Source organism: Thamnophis elegans, chromosome 4, assembly GCF_009769535.1.
Source record: "Thamnophis elegans isolate rThaEle1 chromosome 4, rThaEle1.pri, whole genome shotgun sequence".
In the NCBI taxonomy this organism is placed as follows: Eukaryota; Metazoa; Chordata; class Lepidosauria; order Squamata; family Colubridae; genus Thamnophis; species Thamnophis elegans.
Genome location: NC_045544.1, coordinates 2,331,774 through 2,358,127, shown reverse-complemented (window position 1 = coordinate 2,358,127; position 26,354 = coordinate 2,331,774). Strand labels below are relative to the sequence as shown.

Sequence of the window (26,354 nt, the reverse complement as noted above, 5' to 3'; positions counted from 1 at the left end):
TGCTTCTAATGTAAAATGGAAAAAAAAATTGCTTGCAAACTGTGCCAACAAATATGATTTCATGAGAAGTAAGATTCCTTGGCAGCAGAAACTAGTGAGAAAAATGGGTCAGGTGTTCAAAAAACAAAAAGGCCCTAAAAGTTGAAGTCTGATGAGGAAAAGCAATGGATCCAGTGGGAGGAACCAAAAGGGCTATACTAACAGACTTAAATGAGCCGAGGTGGCGCAGTGGTTAGGGTGCAGTACTGCAGGCCACTTCAGCTGACTGTTATCTGCAGTTCAGCAGTTCTAATCTCACCGGCTCAAAGGTTGACTCAGCCTTCCATCCTTCCGAGGTGGGTGAAATGAGGACCCAGACTGTGGGGGTGATATGCTGACTCTGTAAACCGCTTAGAGAGGGCTGAAAGCCCTATGAAGCGGTATATAAGTCTAACTGCTATTGCTATTGCTATTAATGAAGATCTGAAAACTGAAGGAACTTATATTGGATGGAGTGACCAAACCTCTCTTCAATATCTTTGAGAAATCCAAGAGTGAAGTTGTCCTTTGACCACAGAAGGGCCAATGTTCACTCTATTTTCAAAATGGAAAAAAAATAGGACCTATATAACTCCAAATCAATGTAGCAAGTTTCTACAAACGCCTGTAAAGTGGGTAATATGTATGCACCTTGAAAACAATGCTGTCATTAGCAAAAGTGATCCTGGATTTGTCAAAAGCAAATTTTGTTGGATTATTTAATTTCTTAATCAGATAACTTCCTTAATAGATTGCAGTAATGCTGTAAATCCATTTTGATTTCGGCAAAGCATTCAACAGGGTTTATCATGACTTTCTAATTAGCAACCTATGAAGTGTCAGCTATATTGCATGTCAATCATGTGAATACACAACTATTTAACAAAAATATGCTCAAAGCATTCTCATCAAAGACGCTCCATCAGTTCTGTTGTTAAACATAGAAAACTGAAAAGGGAAGTTGTCGGTTCAGTACTCTTCACTTTTTACTGATGACTTGCATAAAATATAGACTTATCAAATCTATAGATAACACAAAATATTAATTGTAATATTAACAGGACAGAAAGACAGAATATGTTACCAGTCCCAACATTTAAGGATGTCCATATGGTGGTACCACAAAAATATCCTTTAGCATGTGAGCTTCTTTTGTATGAACCATTATTCCTCCAAAAATTCAGTTGCTCCTCCCCAGCTGCTTGTCCAAAAGGCCCTAAAAACATGATTTTGTCAACAGGCCTAGAATTTTTATAATGCGGTGGATTTTTTTAAATGTAAGCATTCGGGGTCACTTGTGAATTAGTTTGGCAGCTATATAAATTTCTTAAATAAATAATTTCTCAGTACATTGGAGAATGAAAATGGAATGAACATTAGCAGAAACAAATACAGGTTTACTTAGGCAGTAAAAATCAAAGGCACAGGTATAGGATACCCTATACCTGTGCTTAACTTGGCTTGTGAAAGGAACTTGTGAAAAAAAAAATCTTAATTGCAAAGTTGTTTGCAAACTGAACATGAATAGCAATCCTGGAGTTATGACCATGTGTTCGGTGACTGTTTAAAATTACAATTGCACTGAATCAGAGGTGGGTTCCTACCAGTTCGCACCAGTTCGGTAGAACCGGTTCATCAAATCTACCGAACCGGTTAGAAGAGGTTCCACCAGAAAGCAGGCCACACCTACAGAAGAGGTTCCAAAAATTTTTGAAACCCACCACTCACACACACACACACACACACACACATACACAGACTCACACAGAGAGAGAAAGAGAAAGAAAGGAAAAAAGAAAGAAAAAAGAAAAGAAAAAAGAAAGAAAAAGTGAGAGAGAGATAAAAGGAAAAAGGGACAGAGAGACAAAAGGAAGGAAAGAGAAAGAAAGAAAGAGAGAGAGAGAGAGAGAGAACACATGGCCGGCAAGCCACTCCCACTAGGTCACATGGCCAGCAAGCCACTCCTACAAAGGAGGCCACACCCACAGAGTAGGTTCAAAAATTTTTTGAAACCCACCACTGCACTGAATGAAGAGATTATGAATGCTCCTTGAAATTAGGGTCATTACATTGCCCCTGCAGTCACATCAGCAAAATTTTGGTGCTTAGTAATCAGCTCACATTTATGATCAGTAGCAGCATTCCATGGTCATGTGATTATAGTTGCCAACCTTCCCTGCTGTCGTCCCACAAGCCATCCAGGTAAATTTCTCCCTACCCGCTCCGCGACTTCAATGTATGCACCATATCTTCCTTTCCCCTTCACTCACTTGCAACCACCAGTGCCTCTTTCCTTGGCCCTTCCTTGTACACATGCACACACCTTACATCATGTTTCCCTGCCCTTCTTGACCTCACATCAAACTGCAGCAACCATTAACTCTTGTGTGACCTATGCTGGGCGTCCAAGATTCCTCATCCCCATTATTCCCATGATCCTTACCTGGGGTTCTATCCCGCTGAACAATCTGCTTGTCTTGGGGTTACAACAGTAACCATGACTCCGCGCATTGCTATTGCTAAGTATTGTGGTCATGTGATGTCACAAGCAGTGGCGATCCTGGTCCCAATTGCCATTATAACTCAAAGACTGCCTGTAATCTCCCTCATCATAGCTACCTTATTTGAAATCTTCAGCATGCATTGTAATAAATTTTTCTCATGTTCCTCTTTTGCATTCATTCCAATCAACACCTCTTCCTCCTGCCTATATACCCAGGAAACAATTTTCCTCCTGCCACACTTGTCTCTTTAAATTATCTCTCCTTTCTGCCACCTACTGTAATATGTAGAGTTATTTCTCTGGGAAGGTAGAAATAGCACTTTAGAACAGTGTTTCTCAACCTTGGCAACTTGAAGATGTCCGGACTTCAACTCCCAGAATTCCCCAGCCAGCATTCGCTGGCTGGGGAATTCTAGGAGTTGAAGTCCGGACATCTTCAAGTTGCCAAGGTTGAGAAACACTGCTTTAGAACAAGAATATATATCCTCTTCTCGCTCGGTCCTTATTGCCTGCCATCTTAAATTACCCAAAATGTAATTTCCATTTTTAATGTTAAGTAATCTAAGAGGCAGGATTGACATGGACTGAAAATTCCCTTCCAGTTCTGAAGGACAGCTCACTTGTCACAGAATCCTAACAATGCCTGAGCCTTCTTCAGATGATAACCATGCTAATAAGTGATGAAATTGTATCAAAATTTGAATTGCATTGGATGAACCCTACTTGACTTATACTTGACTTTCTTCCCGTTGTATTTAAAGTACAGATTTTCACAGAATTATTTTGTTCCCGGCATTTTTAGGAAGCAACGTTGCTGTTCTTCTAACCAGTCTCTTGAAACTGATCAGCATAGACTTATTTTCTATACTTTTTGTGGATTTTTTCCCCAGAGCAGGAAATTTCATTATGTATGAAGTTGTAGTATTGATTCCTCTGGTATAACTTTTAATTAAGCACCATGATTGTAATATAAACAGTGATTGGAATCTTATGTCCCTCTGATAATTATTAGAGAGCCAAGGTGGCGCAGTGGTTAGAGTGCAGCACTGCAGGCTACTTCAGCTGACTGCAGTTCTGCAGTTCGGCTGTTCAAATCTCACCGGCTCAGGGTTGACTCAGCCTTCCATCCTTCCGAGGTGGGTAAAATGAGGACCCGGATTGTTATTGGGGGCAATATGCTGACTCTGTAAACCGCTTAGAGAGGGCTGAAAGCCCTATGAAGCGGTATATAAGTCTAACTGCTATTGCTATTGCTATTATAAAAAAAAATCATGTAGTTCCTTTCTCTGCCTGTATGATAACAGTTTGAATTTTCATAGGCACACATCTCTGGTTGCTTGGGTAAAGCTGGTTAGATCAAAAGCATTTTTTTTCCAAAAAAAAACCCCTCATCTGGTCAAGTGACAGCTAATAATCATTTTACTATAGCACAAAGGACTTACTCTCTTCCAAGGTATTATAATTTATTGTTACTGCTGTTACTTTTAAAAACAGCAGAAACTGCAGAGCTGTCAGTTCATTTGGAATAATTATATCTGAAGAAAATAAAAATGGATATTCAATCTATATTTGAGAGATTGTTTACTTTAATATTTCCAAATATTTAATTTGATATAGAACAATCCTTAGTGCTAATCTACTAAAATCAGTAGATTTAAATTTCTCATGGCTAAGTAAAGTTTAACTAATTTTAATGAGATTAAGTCTGGTGCTATACCATTAAGAATAAGTGCATGTTATATGCACAGATTGCAGAACAAATTATACACCAAAGTTGGTAAAAATGGTAAAATAGCAATATTTTTAAATTATTCCTATAAGTACCATTGTCTAATTGGCTACATTATTATGCCATAATATATGGAAATGTTTCAAAGAGCAATAATAGTATATTATTATTTAATTTAGTGACTATTTGCAGTTACAATATAGCAATGGAGTTGTTGAACTGTGTATATAACACTATGAGATATTCAATACATTTTATTCTTAATAGTTTGATGGTGAAAAAAATAACATTACAACCAATTCTCACATATATGTGGCCTTCACAGGTCTATAAAGCAAAGGAAAGCGTAAACAAGATAATAAAAACAGTCACACTTTTACGTAGTGATCACTTCACTTAACCAAGTTACTGGTCCCAATTAAGTGGCACAGCCACTTCAGAAATGGTTCCTGAATTTTATATATGGGGCGCAAACTCTAATTTTTAAACAAAGAGAATGTCAAGCCCCAGGTAAATCAAAGGATTTGGGCAGTTCAAATGAATATAAAGATTTAATGCAAGCTTAAACTTACTATAAAAATCTGACCAAGGGAAGTAAGAAAATCATTCAAGATGAGCTGGACTTAGATTTCTTGAGGGCACTGAGGGACTTGTGACTTATGACACATTTGACCCCTCCCTTGGGCTCAGCCTGGTCATCTTCTACAGGGAATAATGAGCCGAGGTGGCGCAGTGGTTAAATGCAGCACTGCAGGCTACTTCAGCTGACTGCAGTTCTGCAGTTCTGCGGTTCAAATCTCACCGGCTCAGGGTTGACTCAGCCTTCCATCCTTCCAAGGTGGGTAAAATGAGGACCCGGATTGTTGTTGGGGGCAATATATGCTGACTCTGTAAACCGCTGAGAGAGGGCTGAAAGCCCTATGAAGCGGTATATAAGTCTAACTGCTATTGCTATTGCTAATAATGTAATCAAGTACATGGGAAGAAACTACTTAAATATATTTAAAAATAAATCAAGGAAGTCAAGATTGGTTAATGCATTTATCTTAACATAATAGAAGCAGTAAGCTGGGAAAAACAGAGTGAAAAACTATGGAATATTGAGTAGAAAAATAATAGTAGTTGTGGTAAACGTATCTTTTCAAAATATCCTTGTTGTTATATCATATTTTGTACAACTATTAAAGGTATTTTTCAGCAGCATTGTGACACCTGTAACACACATATTGGGCTTTTTAAAAAAAAATCTACAGAAGTAAAGAATCATATTTATGATAATCTTCTGTGTCTTTTTCCCCCTTAATCCCCCATTTCAGCTGTATCCTGTGGCATTCCAGAATCTCCTGGAAATGGTTCAGTTTGGGGTAATGAATTTATTTTGGGCAGCAGAGTGATATACGAATGTAATGAAGGCTTCAAGCTAGAATCTAGTCAACAAACAACAGCAGTGTGTCAAGAAGATGGATTGTGGAGTAATAAAGGAAGACCACCTGTCTGTAAACGTAAGTATGGATTTTTTAAAAAAATAAAAACAGTACAGTCTTGTAGAGTAAGTTTTAGTTTATCTTTCTGACTGTTCACTACAATATTTTACCCTGCTCTAATGACTTCCTCTAAAACAGCATAGAAGTCACTGAATCAATCGGATGGGTGGCATAAAAATGTAATAAAAAATTAAAACTAAATAATTTCCATATCTTCTTTAGAACTCCTTTAGCAAAGAATTAATTTATTCTCAAGTTAGTAGAAAATTAGCTAGAAAATGCATTTCTCGGGCCATGACGGTGTCCATTCAGATAGTTTCACTTCAGTGATAATCAGTGAATATTAATCCACTGAAATTGAAAAAAGCTCATGTGAAAACATAAATTTCATAGATCACAACTACCCTCTTTCATTTTTTAAAACATTGAGATTGGAATTATGATTTTTTTTTCCCTTTCCTGTTTACTTGCTTACATTGATCTACCTCATATCCATATTTGGAACTTTTTGCCTTCTGAATTTGGTACACATTGGGAATTAATTCGCTTTGGAAGTATTCTTTGGATGTGCAATCCTTAGTTATTACTTATAAAGCCCTGCATGGCATCGGACCTGGGTACCTGAGAGACCGCCTCTTGCCAATTACCTCCCTACGACCGATTCGATCGCACAGGCTCGGCCTTCTCCGGGTTCCATCTGCCAGCCAATGTCGGCTGGCGATCCCCCGGGGGAGAACCTTCTCTGCTGCTCCGGCCCTCTGGAGCGAGCTCCCCATGGAGATCTGGACCCTTACTACCCTCCCGGCCTTCCGTAAAGCTACCAAGTCCTGGCTGTTCCGGCAGGCTGGGGGCTGTTGAAGTATCCCGCTTCATTTGTGACTGTTGTGTATTTTAATATTGTTCGTATTGTCTTATTTATCCCCTCCCCCGTTTCATTGTGAGCCACCCGGAGTCCTTCGGGAGTGGGCGGCATACAAAACCAATAAACGAACGAACAAACGAAACGTTGGAATTGGCATCCTGGTAGGATAAAGGAATGCCCACTGATTCTTCCTTCTTTGCATTCTGCTCAGGAAGATTTCAGTGGCAAAGCTGATACCCCCGACCTTTCTTCCTGCAGCATTTCTGGGATCCTGATACAGCAGAGGAATCACACAGTCTACTTTTTTGTGTGTGTGCATGTGGTTTACATGCTGCCGATTTTATTGGATGAAGTCGGAAGCTTGATATGCTAACTATTTTTAATGTAATCCTGAAAACAAACTTATTCCCCGACGTTGTCATCAGATATTTCTATTCTGCATATTGTGTAAACGCTTTTGTCCTTATTTTGTCTTTTAGCAAGGCAAACCTTGCCCATTTCAGCTGATGATAAAAGTGCATCCCCTTCTTGTTTTCCTGTAGAAACACATAATTATCAATCAAACTGTACTGTATGCGGAACGAAGAGTGGCTATCAGCAAATATAACATCTGCTAAATATTCCTTACACGAGGAAAAAATATATATCAAAGATTACTTAATGAACATCTATGTAGAAATTCACGTCTCTCCTGTACTACACGTCTATGCCACATCAACTCAGTTTTTATTATGCTGTTATTGTTTGCCATTCTATAAATTTCTTGAAACTAAGTTTTTTTTATAGGAAGAATACACACACACACACACACACACCGGCTTCTCAAAGTTTGAAAGCAGACATGTGGGAAAGTAATTCTATTTATATTTAATTCCATTCCAAAAGAGAAATTAGCTATTGTTTAGGATGGGTTTTTACTTTCTAAGTATATTAATTTTCAAAAAAAACATGGCAGTCAAAATGACACATGGTGGTTTTTTGCCTGGAAGAAACAGAAAAAATTATTGGGTTTTTTTCCCCCAGTGGCCTCCAGTGTGAAAAAAAATGGAGAGAAAGAGACAGGTTCCTAATAATGAACCATTAATGAAAAAATCACTTTTATAATACATTGTGACTTTTATTCGATAAGAATATGGGCCCAATTTGGAATCTACATGAGACATGCAGCATTGCAGCAAGAAGGAATGCAACTAAAACAGCCTTTGTTAAATGTTATTACACCATAATGCTGGAGTTTTTAATAGCATTAATTACATCATAAAATTGCACCATCAGTTCTGACAGGATAGCAAAGCAAATTTCTAGCAAAACTCCTAGAAATTATAGAATGATATATATTTCCAAGATTTAAAAAAAAATCAGGATTGAATCCAGTTTTGACTATGTATATGAATATAGAAAAGCAATATGATCCTAGTGATATGGTGTGTAATCATGATGAAAGTACTATACGCTTGATGAATGTACACATCAGTTTATAAGAATGTCAACAGAAATAAATCAGCATAGAAAAAGGACAAGGTTTTTTTTCTCTCTCTTCATGTAGATGAATTTGACATTCCTGAATCAGATCTCATGTGTAAAAATAGTGTCAGTGATGTCTGTGGTGTACAAAAGGAAGACTGATAGATATCTAAATAATTTGCTCTAAATATGGCGTCTATTCAACAGTTTGTATTTTAATTCAAGAATCTAAGTAGTTCTGATAAATCAGAAGAATTTACCAAAAATATTAAAAGATAACAATGCACAAAAAGCTTTCTAGTGTTGCAGGTAGCTTTGAACAGTGCTTTATATTAATTATTATGCTTTAGTCTTTTTATTCTTCCCTTATTTTTAATTTATCTACCATGCTAAGAGTATATAAGAGAGAAGGTCACACTAATAATGTTGGGCTGGTCACATTTTCCAGATACGCACATCTTACAAAGTCATCGTGAAGATAAAAATATATAAGAACCATTTTCCCCATTCTGAGCCAGAAAAATGGGATAACTATAAAAATAGACCTATTAGCACTGTAAGATGATTCCTTGTCCAAAAATGTACAATCGCGTATAGTAAAAAGGGAAAAAGGAATATTCTGCATAAGAATATTGCAGTATTTTTCATTGTAGACATGAGATAGGATGAGGTGACACTCTATAAATATAATTCGACTGGCATTTCTTCAGCCAAAAAACTCCTAGATTATTCTTGAAGGTTCTGCATCCTTAATATGCTTTTTGGCCAATGATTGACAGTGAAAACCCCCCAAAAGGGAAAACATCCAGTGGTATCTGGAAAGGTGAAATACTTGACTTGAAGACTTTTTTCTATTTCTGCTCCTGGTGTGGTTAGAAAAGAGAGATTTATTTTTTATTTATTTATTTATTTATTTTTTGCAAAAGAGAAGATGATAGGCCACTTGGTTTTATTTATTTTATGGTTACACTGTCATAATTAAAATAAAACCTCAGTAATTCATATATAATTGGGAGGCCCTGAACCGGGAGGCTCTCACAACAGTCACTCGTGCCCTTGTGACCTCTAGGCTGGAGTACTGCAATGTGCTCTACATGGGGCTGCCCTTGAAGAGTATTCGGTGACTTCAGCTAGTCCAGAATGCGGCCGCGCGAGCGATTGTGGGTGCACCTCGCTTCACCCACATAACACCTATCCTCCGTGAGCTGCACTGGCTACCTGTCGATCTCCGGGTGCGCTTTAAGGTGCTACTTGTCACCCATAAAGCCCTACATGGTAGTGGATCTGGGTACTTGAGAGACCGCCTACTGCCAATTACCTCCACGCGACCTATTAGATCTCATCGATTAGGCCTCCTCCGAGTTCCATCTGCCGGTCAATGCCGACTGGCAACTACGCGGAGGAGAGCCTTCTCGGTGGTAGCTCCGACCCTATGGAACGATCTCCCCGTGGAGATTCGTACCCTCACCACCCTCCAGACCTTCCGCACAGCCCTCAGAATCTGGCTATCCCGTCAGGCCTGGGGCTAAGACTGTAACCCGCCCGAATGGTATGAATGTTGTGTTTTTTAATTATGTATTGTCTTATATGTTAAAAAGTTTGTCTCCCCCTCCCCCTTGGATTGTGAGCCGCCCTGAGTCCCCCCAGGGAAAAGGGCGGCATATAAATAAACTTCTATCTATCTATCTATATCTATATCTATATCTATATCTATATCTATATCTATATCTATATCTATATCTATATCTATATCTATATCTATATCTATATCTATATCTATATCTATATCTATATCTATCTATCTATCTATCTATCTCTATATCTATCTATCTATCTATCTATCTATCTATCTATCTATATATATATATATATCTATATATATCTATATATATATCTATATATATCTATATATATATCTATATATATATATCTATATCTATATATCTATATCTATATCTATATCTATATCTATATCTATATCTATATCTATATCTATATCTATATCTATATATATATATATATATATATATATATATATATATATATATCAGTAGAAATACAGTAAAATATCCACTGTAAAATAATAGAAGAGCAATTTATCACAAACAGCCACACAGTAATTAATTAGTGAAATAGTGTCAGTTCCCAGCAAAGGTCCTTCAAAATCCATTTTCATTTCAATCTTTCCTTTCCGACCCTCCTTATGATACTTTATCACATTCACCATTTTCATAGGCACTTTGTTCTCTCTGCCTCTGAATGTTCTTCTGTTCATCGGCTTCTGTGCCATTGTTATGCATTGTTTATCTCCATATTTACAGGCATATGAACCTCAGTCCCACTTTTCTTCAATGTAGAAATGGAATAGTGATGACGTGTGCCCCATTCTATCAGAAAGATAAGGTTTCATATTCCAATTTGTACAAAGAACTGAATAGATTATATTAAAAAAACATTTTAAAGGAATTGACGTACAGTTTAAAATTTCATGAGATAAATGCATTGTTAAAAATTGTACCTGCATTACTCATTAGGCAGGAATTTTCTCTTTTCTACAGTGTCCACTGAAAGAATAAATTTGGCCGTGATCCTATGCATCAAAGAACAATACTGCTTCATCACAGCATGCTTTAAATTTTAAAACAAACAATTATTTCTAAAATAAATTAAAAAAAAAACATTGCAAGAATTGTGGATAGCTACGATTTCCCATGTCTAAACTTAAAAGCAGTTTCTCCTATTAGTATTTTTTTTTTAAAAAAAAGAAACACGATGGGCACTATAACATGGAGCTGAATAATGTTTATAGCATGCTCAATTTCACAAGGAAAAATCTACTGGCATCCAGGTAATGATTCCTCTTCTGAGAAATAATTTCCAAAAAAAACAAACCTTAATGCTGGACTTTTCTTCTTTCACAGCTGTGATTTGTCCCAGCATTGAAAGTCGGCTTTCAGAACACGTCATCTGGAGGCTGATTTCTGGGTCAGTGAATGAGTTTGGTGCACTAATCATGTTGAGCTGCAGCCCTGGTTATTGTTTAGAGGGCCAGAGACTCATAATGTGTACAACAAATGGAACTTGGAGTGATATTAATGAGAGACCAATGTGTAAAGGTAAGAAGTCTTTATTCATACATTGTTCAGTTCTGTTTAAAGATAATTATCTCCAATAACTCACGAAGATTCTAATATTTTCTAAATTTTTTGATAGATAGATAGGTAGTTAAGTAGCTAGAAGGTAGAAGATAGATAGATAGATAGATAGATAGATAGATAGATAGATAGATAGATAGATAGATAGATAGATAGATAGATATTGGATAGATAGATATTGAACTTCAAAGTGTTCCAAAGTTGTTTTTTGTTTGTTTGCTTAAGATTTCCAAATGCATTAACAATGCATTGCTAATTTATGAGCTTCTTGTTGTTGCCATGCTGCAGTTACTATATTTTCCCTTTTCAGTTATTTCTTGTGCAAGTCTTCGATCTCCACCAAATGGAAACAAGATTGGGACTATGACAATTTATGGAGCCACAGCAATCTTTACCTGTAACACTGGATACACACTTGTTGGGTCTCATGTGAGAGAATGCTTAGCAAATGGACTTTGGAGTGGAACTGAAACACAGTGTCTTGGTAAATATTTATAAAGAGTTGCATTGTAATATTTGAAAAATAGAACATCTTGGCCGAAGGGTGTTTTTCCATATTGAACTTTTTTTTTAGGAAGTGATGTTTCCATTAAAATTTGGGATTTCTCAGCATGTGAACCAGAGATGGGTTGCTCCTGGTTCCGCCTGGATCAGCCAAACTGGTAGTAGCAGTGGTGGGAGGCTCCACCCACCAGCCCAGATGTTTCTGCGCATGCACAAAAGATTCTATGCATACACAGAAGCTTCTGCGCATGCACAGAAGCGTCACACGAGTGCATGCGTGTGGGGGAGCGCACACGAATTGATAGTAAAAAAAATTGGCAACCCACCTCTGATTTGGACTTTTTGCTTAAGCACAGCTTAAGGCAATGAAATCCTTAAGAAAAATAGCAGACGTTTCTCAAAAAATTTCAAATTCATAAATAGCAAGGTCTTTTGCCACAATTCAATTGATGACCGACTAATATTGATCAAACTTCATGGCTTCAACATCAGCAGTTAATAAATTTTTTTGTTCAAGACATTTTGCAAAAATAATTTTAAAAGTACAATAGATATTAAGGGCCACAGAATATACAGAAATATTTATTTACCAATATAGAGGCTCCCCAACTCTAATGACTATGTATGGATTACTTTGACAAGTAAAAACAATTTAGAAAGGAAACAGAACAAAAGCACCCAGGAGATACACATTCTAAACAATCTAACAATTTACAGGACTACCAGGCTGCCCCAAAGGGGCAGAAAAGAGTTTTCCATAACTTTCTGGCCATGATCAAGGTGGAAGCCATATATATGCCACAGCTTTGTGACCATCATTAAGGTGGAAGCCATATGAATTTGAGTGTGGAGGGGAGGAGAACATGATGACACTGTCCTCGAGGGCAGGGGCTGTGACAGGGAAGGCAACCTTCCTTACTGCAAATAAATCAGAGATCTGAAGCGTGTCCACTCTCTCAGTCTCTCTGGTTATGCAAAAACAATTAGAGACCTGCAATGTGGCCTGATTCTGTTTTCTCCCATCCAGACTTGCATAGCCTTCAGACCAGGGGTGAAATTCATCTGGTTCCGACAGGTTCTGGAGAACAGGTAGTGGAAATTTTGAGTAATTTGGAGAACCAGCAAATACCGACTCTGGCTGGCCCCAGCGTGGTGGTGGGAATGGTGATTTTGTAATATCCTTCCCCAAGAAATGGGGAGGGAATTGTGATTTTGCAGTATCCCTCCCCTTCCATGCCCACCAAGCCATGTCTGCAGAACCTGTAGTAAAAAAAATGAATTTCATCACTGCTCCATACACTGGGGTAAGGTAGAGAGCCACCTTGGAGAAGCTATGCATAGAAAGTCACAGAAAGTAAAGCAGGCATGAGACTGGGACACAGAGAAAGCATGAGACAAATCTCAAGCTGGCTCCACCTTAATTTAGTAGGCCACATACTGATGATAACTGAACCAACTGTGAAGCTCATTCTACAGATCCATAGTGTTAAACAAAAAGAAATTGGGGACATTGAGTCCTGAGTCCTATCATAAAGATATTATGATCGATAGTGCTGAAAGCTATTAAGAGATCCAAGGGAAGTGGGATGGATGCACCATTCCCATCCTGTCTCCACCAAAACCCATTGATAAGTGTGACTAATGCTGTCTCCGTAGTGTTTCCTGGCCTGAAATCAGATGAAAAGAGATCTACATATCAGTATTCCTTGAGTATGTTGCCCAACCAGCTTCTCAACAATCTTCCACCAAAAGTGAAGTTTGAGACTAGACAGAAATTGGTCCAGTGATGGCTTCTTAAACCTGCCATTTTCAGCTTCTTGGGGTTATCTGTCTCTATTTTATAATCCCAAAGCATCTATAGCCAATTTTCTGTTTTCCATGACTAACACTACTGCTGTTGGAGAGTGGAGATGAATTCATTCAGATCTGTGAAAGAAAATGTATCTATTACCTACTGTTATCTCAAACACTGGAAAAAGTCTGATGATGTAGATTTTTGAAGAAAGAATTTCAACAGATAATCATGAAATATAGGTTTATTGCATGATCAAGTTAGGATTAAAAATATTGATTGCATTATTAGTTAAAAGACAACATCCAGTGTTATAACTCTCTAGTTCAATTTGGATTCATTCCTAAAAGAAATTCAGTAAATCCAATTATGAGGCCATAATGCTACTTGTTCTAAATATAGTCTTCTAAATTGGAGATTGTGGAAAAGAATGAAATTCTGCTGCTAATAAATGGAAGAGGTTTGTGTGTTTATTTGGTATCATAGATATCTACAGTGCTGTATAATTCTCTCCTTTCATTGAAGCTTGAAGGAAGGCCTGAAATACAATAAAACTTCACTAGCTTTGCTATCATTGAATAATTTTAAAGAACCTCATTGAGTAGAAAATATATTTTCCAAGCCAATTATTATTGGAAATAGAATTTGGAAGTGAATTAATTTCCCTAATTAATCAGTTCTATTCACCTGCAAAGCAAAATAGCTTCAGTGGATCATTTATGACTATTTTTTTTAAAAAAGGGGGGCATCAAGCAAAGATGTTAATTCTTAATTTAACTGGATTTATTATAGATGAATTAGCAGTTTCTATCAAACAATACTACACAAAATAAAAAAGGCACAGAGAAAAGAGTCTCTGATTATTTTAATCACTGAAGCTGGCATCTTTTAAAATCTGTACATTATAATATCATAGTCAGTGAACAAAATTATTTCATGTCAGAATATCAGTTTAAATGTTCATTTCCAAATTGAACTTCATAAATCAGTGATTTGTCATTGTGATAGGCATATTATAACTAAATGGCTGTTTTTTTAAAATTCTGCCCTTTTAAAAAATACTGTACTATGAAAAATTAATGATAGTCATCACAATTTAATTCAAGCATGTGAATCACAGAAAACCTGCACAGATTTCATAGCTAAATCTCTTTCTCTCAATACAAGACCAATATAATCCATTTGAAGGTATCGTGTGAAAAATGAAAAAGAAACCCTGACTTTTATATTATATTATGCAAACATATTAATTACAGTTAATAAAATAGTTCACGAAATATTTTCCTTCCTTCCTTTTTTTTAATCCTCCCCTAATGTTTTAAGAGTTGGAATAAGGGATTCCTGTGCCTGTTACAATTTCAATTAATCCAGAACTCCAAAACCTGGAAAGTAATTCAGATAAGGAAAATCTTATAAGTCACCCTCATTTTAGTTTTAAATTTCTGCTCTCTTTTTCCTACATTTTAAGATTGGCTGCATTATTTAATTCCTCCTTCTATATTTTCTTTGAAGCTCAACAGTCTTCACTCAATAGAATAATACATTTCAATTAGCAGATTCATTTTTATATTATGGTAAAATCATGTATGATGTTTATGATCTGTGAAAGGCAATGTATTTTTTGCAGATCTCTGAAAAGAGAATTTCAATAGAATATGATTTGAGTTAAAGTATAATGTCATATAAAATACTGCTGACTTTAAGCTTAAATAAGTGGATCTTTTTTTATGTCCCCTGAAAGCATTGTTTATATGTAGACTGCTTGAAATACTTAAGGTGTAATTCGTCTTGATTAAAATTTACATATCCTTTGCTGTATTGGCTTTGATTCTTGAATCCCTAGACTATTTAGATGTTTAATCCCATCAAATTCAAACAGAGAGGAAATTAGTGTATCTACCAAATGCTATGATGTGTAACTGAAATGAATCAATTTGCTAATGGATATGCTTCCTAACTTTTCCTTTCAAAATACATCAAAATATATTTTGAGTTAGCTTAACCCTGAATGAAGACTTAAATCTAGTATAGAAATACTAGATTTAAAACAATTTAAATGTCTTGTGCCTTGTTTCCATAAAGCCACGTGTCGAGAGGCATATGATGATTGTTAATTTCCAAACAGGTTTACTTTTTCTTTTTCCAAATTGGTCCCTTTCCAAAGAACATGGATTAATGGCTAATGGGTTGTGGATCAATAGTAAAATAGGAAAATTCCAGATTAAAGTTCATCTCCAATCTTGGAAACTCATCTAATATTTTTAGGGCAATCAATCTTTCTCAGGTAAACCATTATGTGATCGAAAATTAAAGGAAAAGAGTTATTTATATCTCCTTGAATTTCTTAAGGAAGGTCAAGATATAAATAGGTATTCGAAATGGATATTACAAATGTCCTTGTTACTAAACAAGATTAGTCTTAACTATCTATATAAAGTTACCAAACCTTTTTTTATGACAAATGCATATTGGTAAAGGAAAAACATTGTAAATGAAGAACTAAATAACTCATCACCAACATTTTCAGTTTGTTAGATTTATTGCACGGCGAAGATGACTTTTTGTTTAATACTGTTATCAATTTCTGTTGGCTTTTACATCTGTGTCTCAGCATATGTGCAAATTTATTGTATATTTTTTTTATTTCCTCCTTATTTTAGCCGGACACTGTGGTTCTCCGGATCCAATTGTCAATGGCCACATTAGTGGTGATGGTTTCAGTTACCGTGATACTGTGGTCTACCAATGCAATCCTGGTTTTCGACTGGTTGGCACATCTGTTCGGATATGCTTACAAGATCACAAGTGGTCTGGCCAAACTCCGGTTTGTGTCCGTAAGTGATACTTTTCCTCTGATATGTCCTAAGCACATAGCCAGGTAATAATGATAAGATATAATCCTTTGCACACAAATGAGGGTCACAAGTGCAAGAGGAAGCATTGATAGGATTATACTACATGGATTCAATAATATTCATTGATAGCTACTTGTTCTGACCTCCCTCGTTCCACACCCAAAGCACAATCCGAGTCAAAGATAAGTTATGGCATTTAATTAACAGACAGACAGGTCCTTGGCAGCAAACCGGCACAGACAAGCTTGGGCAGCAATAAACACAGATAAGGCTTGGCAGTAGTCCAGCCTGCCAAGCTCACAATAATGTTCTCCGACATTCGATCCTGTGTTGACTTCTGCAAAGAGGGCCCTGTGCATAAGTAGTCTTTTTATAGTCTGGAGAGGAGCCTAATGACCACCAGCTGAGTTCAATTACCTCCTGTAACTGTGCAACTGTTCCTGACCCTATTAGCTCTTCGATGGTGTGCATCCAGGAACAACTCACTACTGGCGTCTGGCTCACTCTCCCTTGTCTCCTCCCCACGCTCAGGTGCCTCCTGGTAGCCAACCTGCCTCTCTGTGCCCTGCTTGGAGTCAGAACCCTGTCCAGGGTCCTCCACATCCTCCAGAGCCGACTCATAGGGCCCCTCGCTCTCGGAGTCTGGTGGCAGCTCCAACGGCTCCTGCTGGGCCACAACACCTACTGCTTCTGTTTCATAGGCCTAGCTGAGAAGTGTTTTCATCTCTCATATAAGACTATGCCATGAAAACTCAGTTCCCACGCTGTTCTGCAAGCAATTGGATAGTTCAAAATAGAATAAAGAATGACAAGCAGCCCTGATACTGTATTATATTAATTTCAAATAAAAAAGCCAGTTCAAATCTTAAATTGTATGTGCTCTCTTCAGTATCCCCATCACTCCTTCGTTAGACTATATAGGGATAATATGACATACAGTTAATCTCAATTTATAACAGGTCTGTTTGAAGTTAATTTAACAGTTCTTTGAAGTTACTTACAACCTGCGGTCACATGACAGAGATTTATGGTTATTTTGCTGGAAGCTGACATTTACTTCCAGTTTCTGGCAATAAATGCCCATTGCAGACAATGGATTTGCTTACAATCATTGCTTTCACTTAACAATCACCACAAAAATGTCATAAAATTAGGCATGATCACATGATGACAATGCACTTAATAACCAGCACAATTTATGACTGTAATTCTGGCTCAATGATGGTTGTAAGTTGAGGACTACCTATAACAAGTAAAGTCAGAGAAAAAGAGAAGACATTTAACTTTTAGGTGAATGTTACATATAAACAGTTTATATGTTGTAACCTCTTTGGTGAAATGCTCCATATTGTTATTCACAGTGTCTCGAAGAATTTTATTGCAAAGTGAACAATAGACACATTTGACAGAATATAATTCACTTTTAATATGTAGCTGGTAAAGTAGCACACTTTAAAAATTTGATATTTATTTCCCATCATGAAGATGCATAATCATCTGATTTGAAAACTATTCATTTATTCAAAGTATTTAATGCAACTGCATAGATTTGGCCTGTCTGTATGTGGCATATACATCAGGAATGCTCTATTTATAATAATTATTTTAATATTCAATAGAAGTATGGATATTATTTTATGTGAATGATAATTGTAATTATTGTGAGCCACAATCTTTATTTGATCAATTTCTATGTCACTCAGTCATGAATCTTGATAGATCACATAACAAACACACAGCTATTCTTGAAAAGAATAACTTCTTTTATGGGCAGTGAAAGAACTACAGAATAAAAAAATCATGGATTTTTTTTCCCTGACTTTCCAATACAACAGTTGCAGAGTGTTGATCTGTCAAGAGGTTGGCAATGTGTGACAATAGTAATGATGATGTGGTAAGGCTAGACACAAGGGCTAAGACCTTTTGTTTCTAAAAAGCATAACAAAAACAGCATCTGTCAAGGGTAATGAGGGGTGTAAACAGGACTTGACTGAGTAGAATATGCATTTGCCGAAAAGGACATTAATCCAAGCACAACTGTCTTCACTATTGCAATTTTTACTGACAGACTTAATTTTATATTATAACACCATTTCACATATAATCTGTTCTGGCAATTTTTTTCAAATTATAGGATTACTGGTGAAGAACATGTCAGGTAGCAAAATCCTTACCGTCTTATTACCGCCCAATGCAGATTATTCAAGACAATTGATTTTTTCAATAGCTATCAGTTATAATAGCTAAGATTGGAATAAACGTATGCAAAGCGATATGCCTCCAAGTATCGGATTGATGTTATAAAAGAATAAATGAAGGGAAAAGGCAGGGGGGGGGAGGTGATCACTGATGATTATTATACTTTTGGACTGACAAATGAAAATGCTGGCCTAGCAACACAGTGTCATCTGGGAAGGCGTTATTTATGTTTCCATTTCATCAATTTGATCAATGGCTAAAATGACTAGAATTATATCAAATTGTATCATCCTAGCAGGAAAGCAGACACCATGGGCACATTATAGCAATAGCAATAGCAGTTAGACTTATATACCGCTTCATAGGGCTTTCAGCCCTCTCTAAGCGGTTTACAGAGTCAGCATATCGCCCCCAACAACAATCCGGGCCCTCATTTCACCCACCTCGGAAGGATGGAAGGCTGAGTCAACCCTGAGCCAGTGAGATTTGAACTGCTTAAATGCAGATAGCAGTCAGCTGAAGTGGCCTGCAGTGCTGCACCCTAACCACTGCGTCACCTCGGCTCTTATATCGTCCCCTCTTCCTGCATATTCCTTCGATCTGACCTCAGGAGTTGTGAAATACTCTGGAATACCTTCCAGTGATTAAGAGTTTGCAACAGAGACTGGAAGCCTCCTATGGATTTTTTAAAGTAAAAATGAAAAATCTTGTGATTTACGGTTTTGATGATTGGAAAGCATAGACCGCTTAGAGACCACTGTAAAACACTGTAAAGCAGTATATAAGTCTAAATCAGGGCTGGGTTCCAGCAGGCAGTATTGCCGGCACGCTTGTGTGCGTGCTTCAAGTGCGCATGCACAGTACAATTACAATTGTTCTGTGTATGCGCAGAACTGAAAAACAAGATGGCAGCTTCAATGGCGCCGCCTGGAGAACCTGTTCTGGGGTGTGGCAGGCCCGGGTCACTGCCGGTTCCAGGCCGCCAAATCACTACCGGTTCGCCTGAACCAGTCCAAACCAGTAGGAACCCACCACTCATCAAAGTGCTATTGTAGAAAGATGCAATATGATGTAATGTCAGAGAAAGAGGTTAAAATATACCTGCACTCACAAACTGCTGTGAAGAATATCGGAACCATCTCTTTATATATTTTCTTCTTTCTTTTCTACTTTTCTTATCATTATTTTTTATTATTACTTTATATTATTTTGTACCACCGTATTTTTTGGAGTATAAGACGCATCTTTTTTCCTTGAAAAAAAAAGCCTGAAAATCTGGGTGCGTCTTATACACTGAATACAGCATTTTTGCTTCCCGAAGCCCTGCCCCTTCACCAAAATGGCCATGTATACCCTTATGGAGGCTTTCAGAGAACTCCTGGGGGCTGGGGAGGGCAGAAATGAGCAAGAATTGGGCCGTTTCTTGCCTCCCCAGCACCCAGCAGCACTCTAAAGTCCCCCCCCCCAAGGCTATTCATGCCTTTTTTAAAAAAAAAATGGGCCCTTTTGGGGAGATTTGCAGAGTGCAAAAACTTTTTTTTTCTTTTTGGAAAGCTCTTTAATTGAATGATGAGAATTCCATTGATCAAGTGCTGTGCCAGCAGAAACACCTACCCATCTACTGTATTTCTCTCTATCTCTATTTCTCTCTCTCTATCCCTCTACCTTCCTTCCTACCTACACACACACACACACACACACACACACTCCCTCCCTCCCTCCCTACTGTATTTCTTTATCTCTATATCTCTATTTCTCTTACTCACTCCCTTTATCTACCTAACTACCAAACTATTCTCTCTCTCTCCCTACCTATCTAATGTATTTCTCTCTCTCTCTCTCTCTCCCTCCCTCCCTCCCTCTATCTACCTACCTACCCACACTCTCTCTCTCCCTACCTACCTATTGTATTTCTCTTTCTCTCCCTCTCTATCCCTTTATCTACCTACCTATACACACTCTCTCTCTCCCTACCTACCTACTGTATTTCTCTTTCTCTTTCTCTCTCTCTCTTTCTCCCTCTCTCTCTATCCCTTTATCTACCTACCCACCTATCTACTTACCTACCTACCTACCTAACTAACTAACTAACTAACTAACTACTCTCTCTCTTTCTCTCCCTCCCTACCTACCTACTGTATTTCTCTCTCTTTCTCTCCATCCCTCTATCTACATACCTACTTCTTTTTAAAATTTGCCTTTTCAAAACCTTGGTGTGTCTTATACTCCAGTGCATCTTATACTCCGAAAAATATGGTAGTTGTATAAAAGTTTTAATAAAAAATATGAACAAAAAAAGTGGGTGCAGTGGAAAGAGAAAACAAGTTGCACAAGTAGAAAAGTCACTTTCCATGACTTTGGTTGAAGCCAACAATTATTATTCATTTAAAAATATATTTCAAAAATGAAAAAAAAACCAGCAGCTGCAGTCCAGTAATTTGTGGCAAAATGAGCTCTTTTATCCACTAAAAAAAAGACAAATAATAAAAAATAAACTGAAAGAGCAAGGAATTTCCTATGAGGATAGAAGGGATCTTTGAGAAACAAGCTCATCAGTTTATCTTCTAGATGTCTATACCCTTTTGTGTATGCTGTAGCAGTTAATTTTGGAATTTCCCTGTAACAACTACTGTATGTCTTGAGATGAATCACAACATCTTCCCAAAATATCAAATGTCCTTATAGTTTTCATATGTTGCTGACTTACTCTCTCCATTCACATGTTTGTAACATGACAGCATAGAATTTATCCTGAAGACAAGCCCCTGTTTTAGGTTTACAAGATACTCTGAACTTACTTTCAACAGCAATCACATGTGGCCATCCAGGAAATCCTTTGCATGGCGTGACCAATGGCAGTGAATTCAACTTGAACGATGTTGTTAACTTCACCTGCACTACAGGATATTTACTCCAGGGTGCCTCCCGAGCGCAGTGCAGAAGCAATGGACAATGGAGCAGCTCTTTACCCACTTGCCATGGTAAGTCACTTACAATAGGGATTAGTGTATTACTCTACTCTATTAGTGCATTACTTTATGAAATGCAGTTTTCTTAAAATCAGTCCAAGATTTCAAGTAGGAAAGCATTTTCTGAAGATGGATTTGCGTAGTCCTATTCCTGTCATTAAATATTAAGGCTTTGATTTTCCCCCTTATATTTTGCATATATTAGCAACTCTGTCACAGTGAGACCCGATGCCTACTGAAATCTTTAAATGATAGACTCATAATCTATTCTGCAAAGTACACAGTCATCTAAGAAACATAATAAAAATCCACTGTATCGCTTATCTTATTCATATAGTATTGTACAAGGAAAGGTTTTCTTTTAGTTATAATTTTAAACATTAGGATATTTAGAAACAAACTCATTTTATTAACACCCCCCCCCACACACACACACTTTAAAAAAAATCCAAAAAAGGACCAAGTTTTTGTTTCAAAATATGTTCTTAAAAATCATTTTGGAAGTCCCAAATTGAATACCCTTATTCTTCTTCGATGAAAAGATTGGCTCCCAATGTCTTAAAACACAGATTACAATACTGGAACAAGATGAAAAAAAATGTGTACTTGTTGTCACTTATATATACAACTGAAAGGTATTAATGGACTATTACATCACAAACCAAAGAAAGCATTTTGATTGCAATGGGAAGAGAGGAAGGGAGGGAGGGAAGGAAGACGGCATTAAAATAAAAAATTGGAGCAAAGGTGCATAGGTTACTAGTTTTCTGAGTCTACAAACTTCTCTCTGATTTTACAGTGGTGAACTGTTCAGATCCGGGCTTTGTAGAAAATTCTATTCGTCACGGACAACAGAATTTCCCTGAATCTTTCAAGTATGGAAGCAGCGTGATTTACCACTGTAAGAAGGGGTTCTATCTACTAGGATCTTCAACTGTAGCATGTAAAGCCAATGGTGTATGGGACAGATCATTACCCAAATGTTTGCGTAAGTATCAACTGACTCATCACAAGGCCAGAAATCTCACTTATCATAGGGATGGGTGCAAGCTATTCTTACAGCAAATTCACTGTGTGACAAACTTTGTTTTATTTTTTACTTCATACAGGTTTTCCCACTCACTTTATTTAGAACAGCAAGTTAGTAAGGACATTCACAGACAATACCCAAGTAACAGAGAGCAAACTTTTATGTGAAATTGTTCACTGACTACATACAAATAATGTGGATAGGAGTGGCCTAGAGGTGTATGTATGTATGTATGTATGTATGTATGTATGTATGTATATATGTATGTATGTATGTATGTATGCATGCAGAGGTGGGTTCCTGCCAGTTTGCACCAGTTTGGTAGAACCGGTTCGTCAAATCCACCAAACCGGTTAGAAGAGGTTCCACCAGTGGACCCGAAAAGCAGGCCACACCTACAGAAGAGGTTCCAAAATTTTTTGAAACCCACCAAAGACACACACACACTCACACAAAGACAGACTCACAAAGAGAGAGAGAGACAGAAAGAAAGAAAGAAAGAAAGAAAGAAAGAAAGAAAGAAAGAAAGAAAGAAAAAAGAAAGAAAAAGTGAGAGAGAGATGAAAGAAAAAAAGGAAACAGGGACAGAGAGACAAAAGGAAGGAAAAGAGAGAGAGAGAGAGAGAGAGAGAGAGAGAACACATGGCCGGCAAGCCACTCCCACAAAGGAGCCACACCCACAGAGTAGGTTTGAAAATTTTTTGAAACCCACCACTGTATGTATGTATGTATGTATGTATGTATGTATGTATGTATGTATGTATGTATACAGGTCTTGGCGTATTCGGGTCTTTTCCCATGTAAGATTACATGGGAAAAGACGTGAATACACCAAGCCCTGCATACCTGTACCCGTGAAAATCTATGAAAACATACAGGTTTACATAGATGTGTGTGTGTGTGTGTGTGTGTGTGTGTGTGTGTGTGTGTGTGTGTGTACCCAAGTTCTCTCATCTGTTCATTTTCACTTTATGAACTGACTTATAATTATAAACTTTTTAAAACTGTGCTACTGCTCTTCAACAAATGAACAATTACAATATTTTCTTTTGTTCATCATAGCAATATCTTGTGGACATCCTGGAGTGCCAACAAATGCAATTCTATCAGGAGACAAATTTACATTTGGATCTGTTGTTCAGTATTCATGCGCAGAAAGGCAAACTCTCTTGGGAAACTCTAGTAGAGTGTGCCAAGAAAACAGCCGCTGGAGTGGGACCCTCCCCCATTGTTCAGGTAATTTTGTGATGGATTAATTGTGAGCTTCTAACATATTTCTAATGTTCATTTGCTATTTTTAACAGAAGTTTCACTATTTTATTTAACAAAAATGGCTGCTATGAGACTCCTAAGCTGGGTGAGTGGCTCGAACTCATCCCATGATTGACATCGGATGTCTCTGTCCAGAAGAGTGCAATGCTAGGAGTAGCTAAGATACTGTTCAGAACATAAATTCTGAGGCCTCTGGTAGAGGATTCATGATTGAGGAAGACACAGACCACGCAGAGGAGTGAGACGGAAATAATGATATAATACTTTCTAATATAAAATCTGACAGGCACTAGAAATTTATATTTTATACGAAGGGAGCTATATGATTGGCATGATAGTTGAAAGATTGTTCATTGAGTCAATAGGTAGGTAGGGAATTTATTAATTTGGTCTATTTTGAAAAAGTTAAAAACAAAGCTAATGTTTCCAACTTGTTTGTGTGTGATTGCAAGTGAAAGTGAGCCTCGATATTGGAATCAAGGCGTAAAACATCTGTTACTACAGTGGTCCAGAATAAGATGAGTCTGAAACTGTGTGCACATCCCAACTTTAAATGTAATTCTGTTCATAATTTTTAGGAAACAATCCAGGATATTGTGATGATCCTGGAATGCCCTCTCACGGGTCTAGACTCGGCGATGAGTTCAAGGTCAAAAGCCTAATACGTTTCTCCTGCGAAATGGGCTATCAGTTGAGAGGTTCCCCAGAAAGAACATGTCTTCTCAATGGATCTTGGTCTGGATTGCAGCCAGTCTGTGAAGGTTTGTAGTAGCAATAGCAAGTTCCAACTCATGTGCTTGTAAAAATATACTAAGCCTCTTCGGCAGTGGGGAGCGGAGGGGAGGGGGTAGAATTAAACTTCTGTACTCTCTGTTTCCTCAGAAACAGAGTTTCAAATACATTTAAATATTCTTAATCTCATATTTAAATAGTCTTAGTCTCTTAACCTGGTTCTTGATCTGGATAAGTGGAAACCACCTGTTCTCTTGTGAATATACTCAATTTTACATTAATTGTAAAATAAGAATTTGTTTTCTTCTCCTTTCATACTGGTCCACTCTCATTTTTTTTGACTGTCAGGGAGATAGAGTTCACTGTTACAGTTGAGAGAGATTTTCCCTCCAAATATATTTGCATCTCTGCAAGAAAGAAAGAAGAAAGGAAAGAAAGAAGAAAAGAAAGAAGAAAGAAAGAAAGAAAGAAAGAAAGAAAGAAAGAAAGAAAGGAAGAAAGAAAGAAAGAAAGAAAGAAGAAATAGAAAGAAAGAAAGAAAGAAGAAACCAGTTCTAGGCTACCTAAATATTTTTTTCTAAATTTACTCTTTTTTATGTCTCAGATTAATCAATGTATTGCTTAGTCTCTCTCTCTCTCTCTCTCTCTCTCTCTCTCTCTCTCTCTCTCTCCTCTCTCCCATCCTCTCCTCTCTCTCTCTCCCTCCCTCCCTCTCTCTCTGTCTCTCTTCCTCTCTCCCCCCTCTCCCTCCCTCCCTCCCACCCTCTCCTTCTCTCTCTCTCCCTCCCTCCCCCCCTCTCCTCCCCCCCGTGTGTGTGTGTTTGTGTGTGTGTGTGTTTGAGTGTATGTGTGTGTGTGTGGTATGAGGACATAGAGATAAAGGTTGAAATCTAATGCAATCTATCTGCTGCCCCCTATCCCATAACAAATAAAACCTTGGTTGATAAAGTTGGGGAAGAGGACCCTGTAGCAGATAGGGAGGGGCAGAGAAAATCTCCTCTCCATGGAGCAATTTAACGTGGGATAATTTAAGAGAGGGACAAGTAAATTGTAGCAGGCCTTGTCTTGCTTACGGTTTAAGCCTTCTCAAGTTAGAAGTCCTTGAGATTGGGGTGAGCCAAGTGTGGAGTCCCAACAACCTGCCAGCCAATCAGCATTGGATTGTTTTAGTGCGTTGTTCTGGGGCGAGTTGGCCATAGTAAGTTTTCCCCCAGTGAGATGGGCCTTTATGATCACTGAGGTCTTGTGATCACCATTTGTGCGCTTCAGAGCCAGCTTCAGAGAAGCAATGGGAAATCAGGCAGTAGATGTCTTGCTGAACAACCATGTCACTTAGTAATAGAATTGCTGGTCCCAACTGTGGCCATTAAGCAAGGACTACCTGTACTACGTTTCTTCTTGTTTGTTAATCTAAGGAAAGTTTCCGAATGAACCAGTGTAGTATGTTCTCAAACTTGCAGCCTTTCAAGCTAGGAAGACAAAAGACAACCAGTAGTCACACTATTCCAAGCAAGGCTTTACAATTTGAATGTAGCTGCAAATTGCTGGTATGGATAAATGAAAAACAAATGTTGTCTAATTAACATTGCTGATGGGCATTGCTAAAGTATTTGCCTTAAGGTAGTGAAATAGAATAAGAGAATGCTAAGGACACTTAATAGAAATGTGAGCTGAAGAGAACTTTTCGTTCTGGATTCAGATTTTGTCCTTCACTCATCTTTCTTTCCTCTTCCCAAAAGTATATTAGTATACATTCATCCCACATATAGAAATAGCAATAGCAATA

The 26,354-nt window shown here is 37.5% G+C and overlaps 1 protein-coding gene across 1 annotated transcript in view; it reads left to right on the top strand.

The window, feature by feature from the left end:
• CSMD1 (CUB and Sushi multiple domains 1) overlaps positions 1-26,354 on the top strand; it is a 982,247-nt gene that overhangs the window by 909,374 nt on the left and 46,519 nt on the right. The window contains exons 50-57 of the mRNA XM_032215147.1: positions 5,567-5,752; positions 10,982-11,176; positions 11,526-11,699; positions 16,172-16,345; positions 21,373-21,546; positions 22,334-22,522; positions 23,627-23,800; positions 24,415-24,597. Coding sequence (XP_032071038.1) covers positions 5,567-5,752; positions 10,982-11,176; positions 11,526-11,699; positions 16,172-16,345; positions 21,373-21,546; positions 22,334-22,522; positions 23,627-23,800; positions 24,415-24,597 — 1,449 coding nt within the window. The remainder of the gene's footprint in view (positions 1-5,566; positions 5,753-10,981; positions 11,177-11,525; positions 11,700-16,171; positions 16,346-21,372; positions 21,547-22,333; positions 22,523-23,626; positions 23,801-24,414; positions 24,598-26,354) is intronic.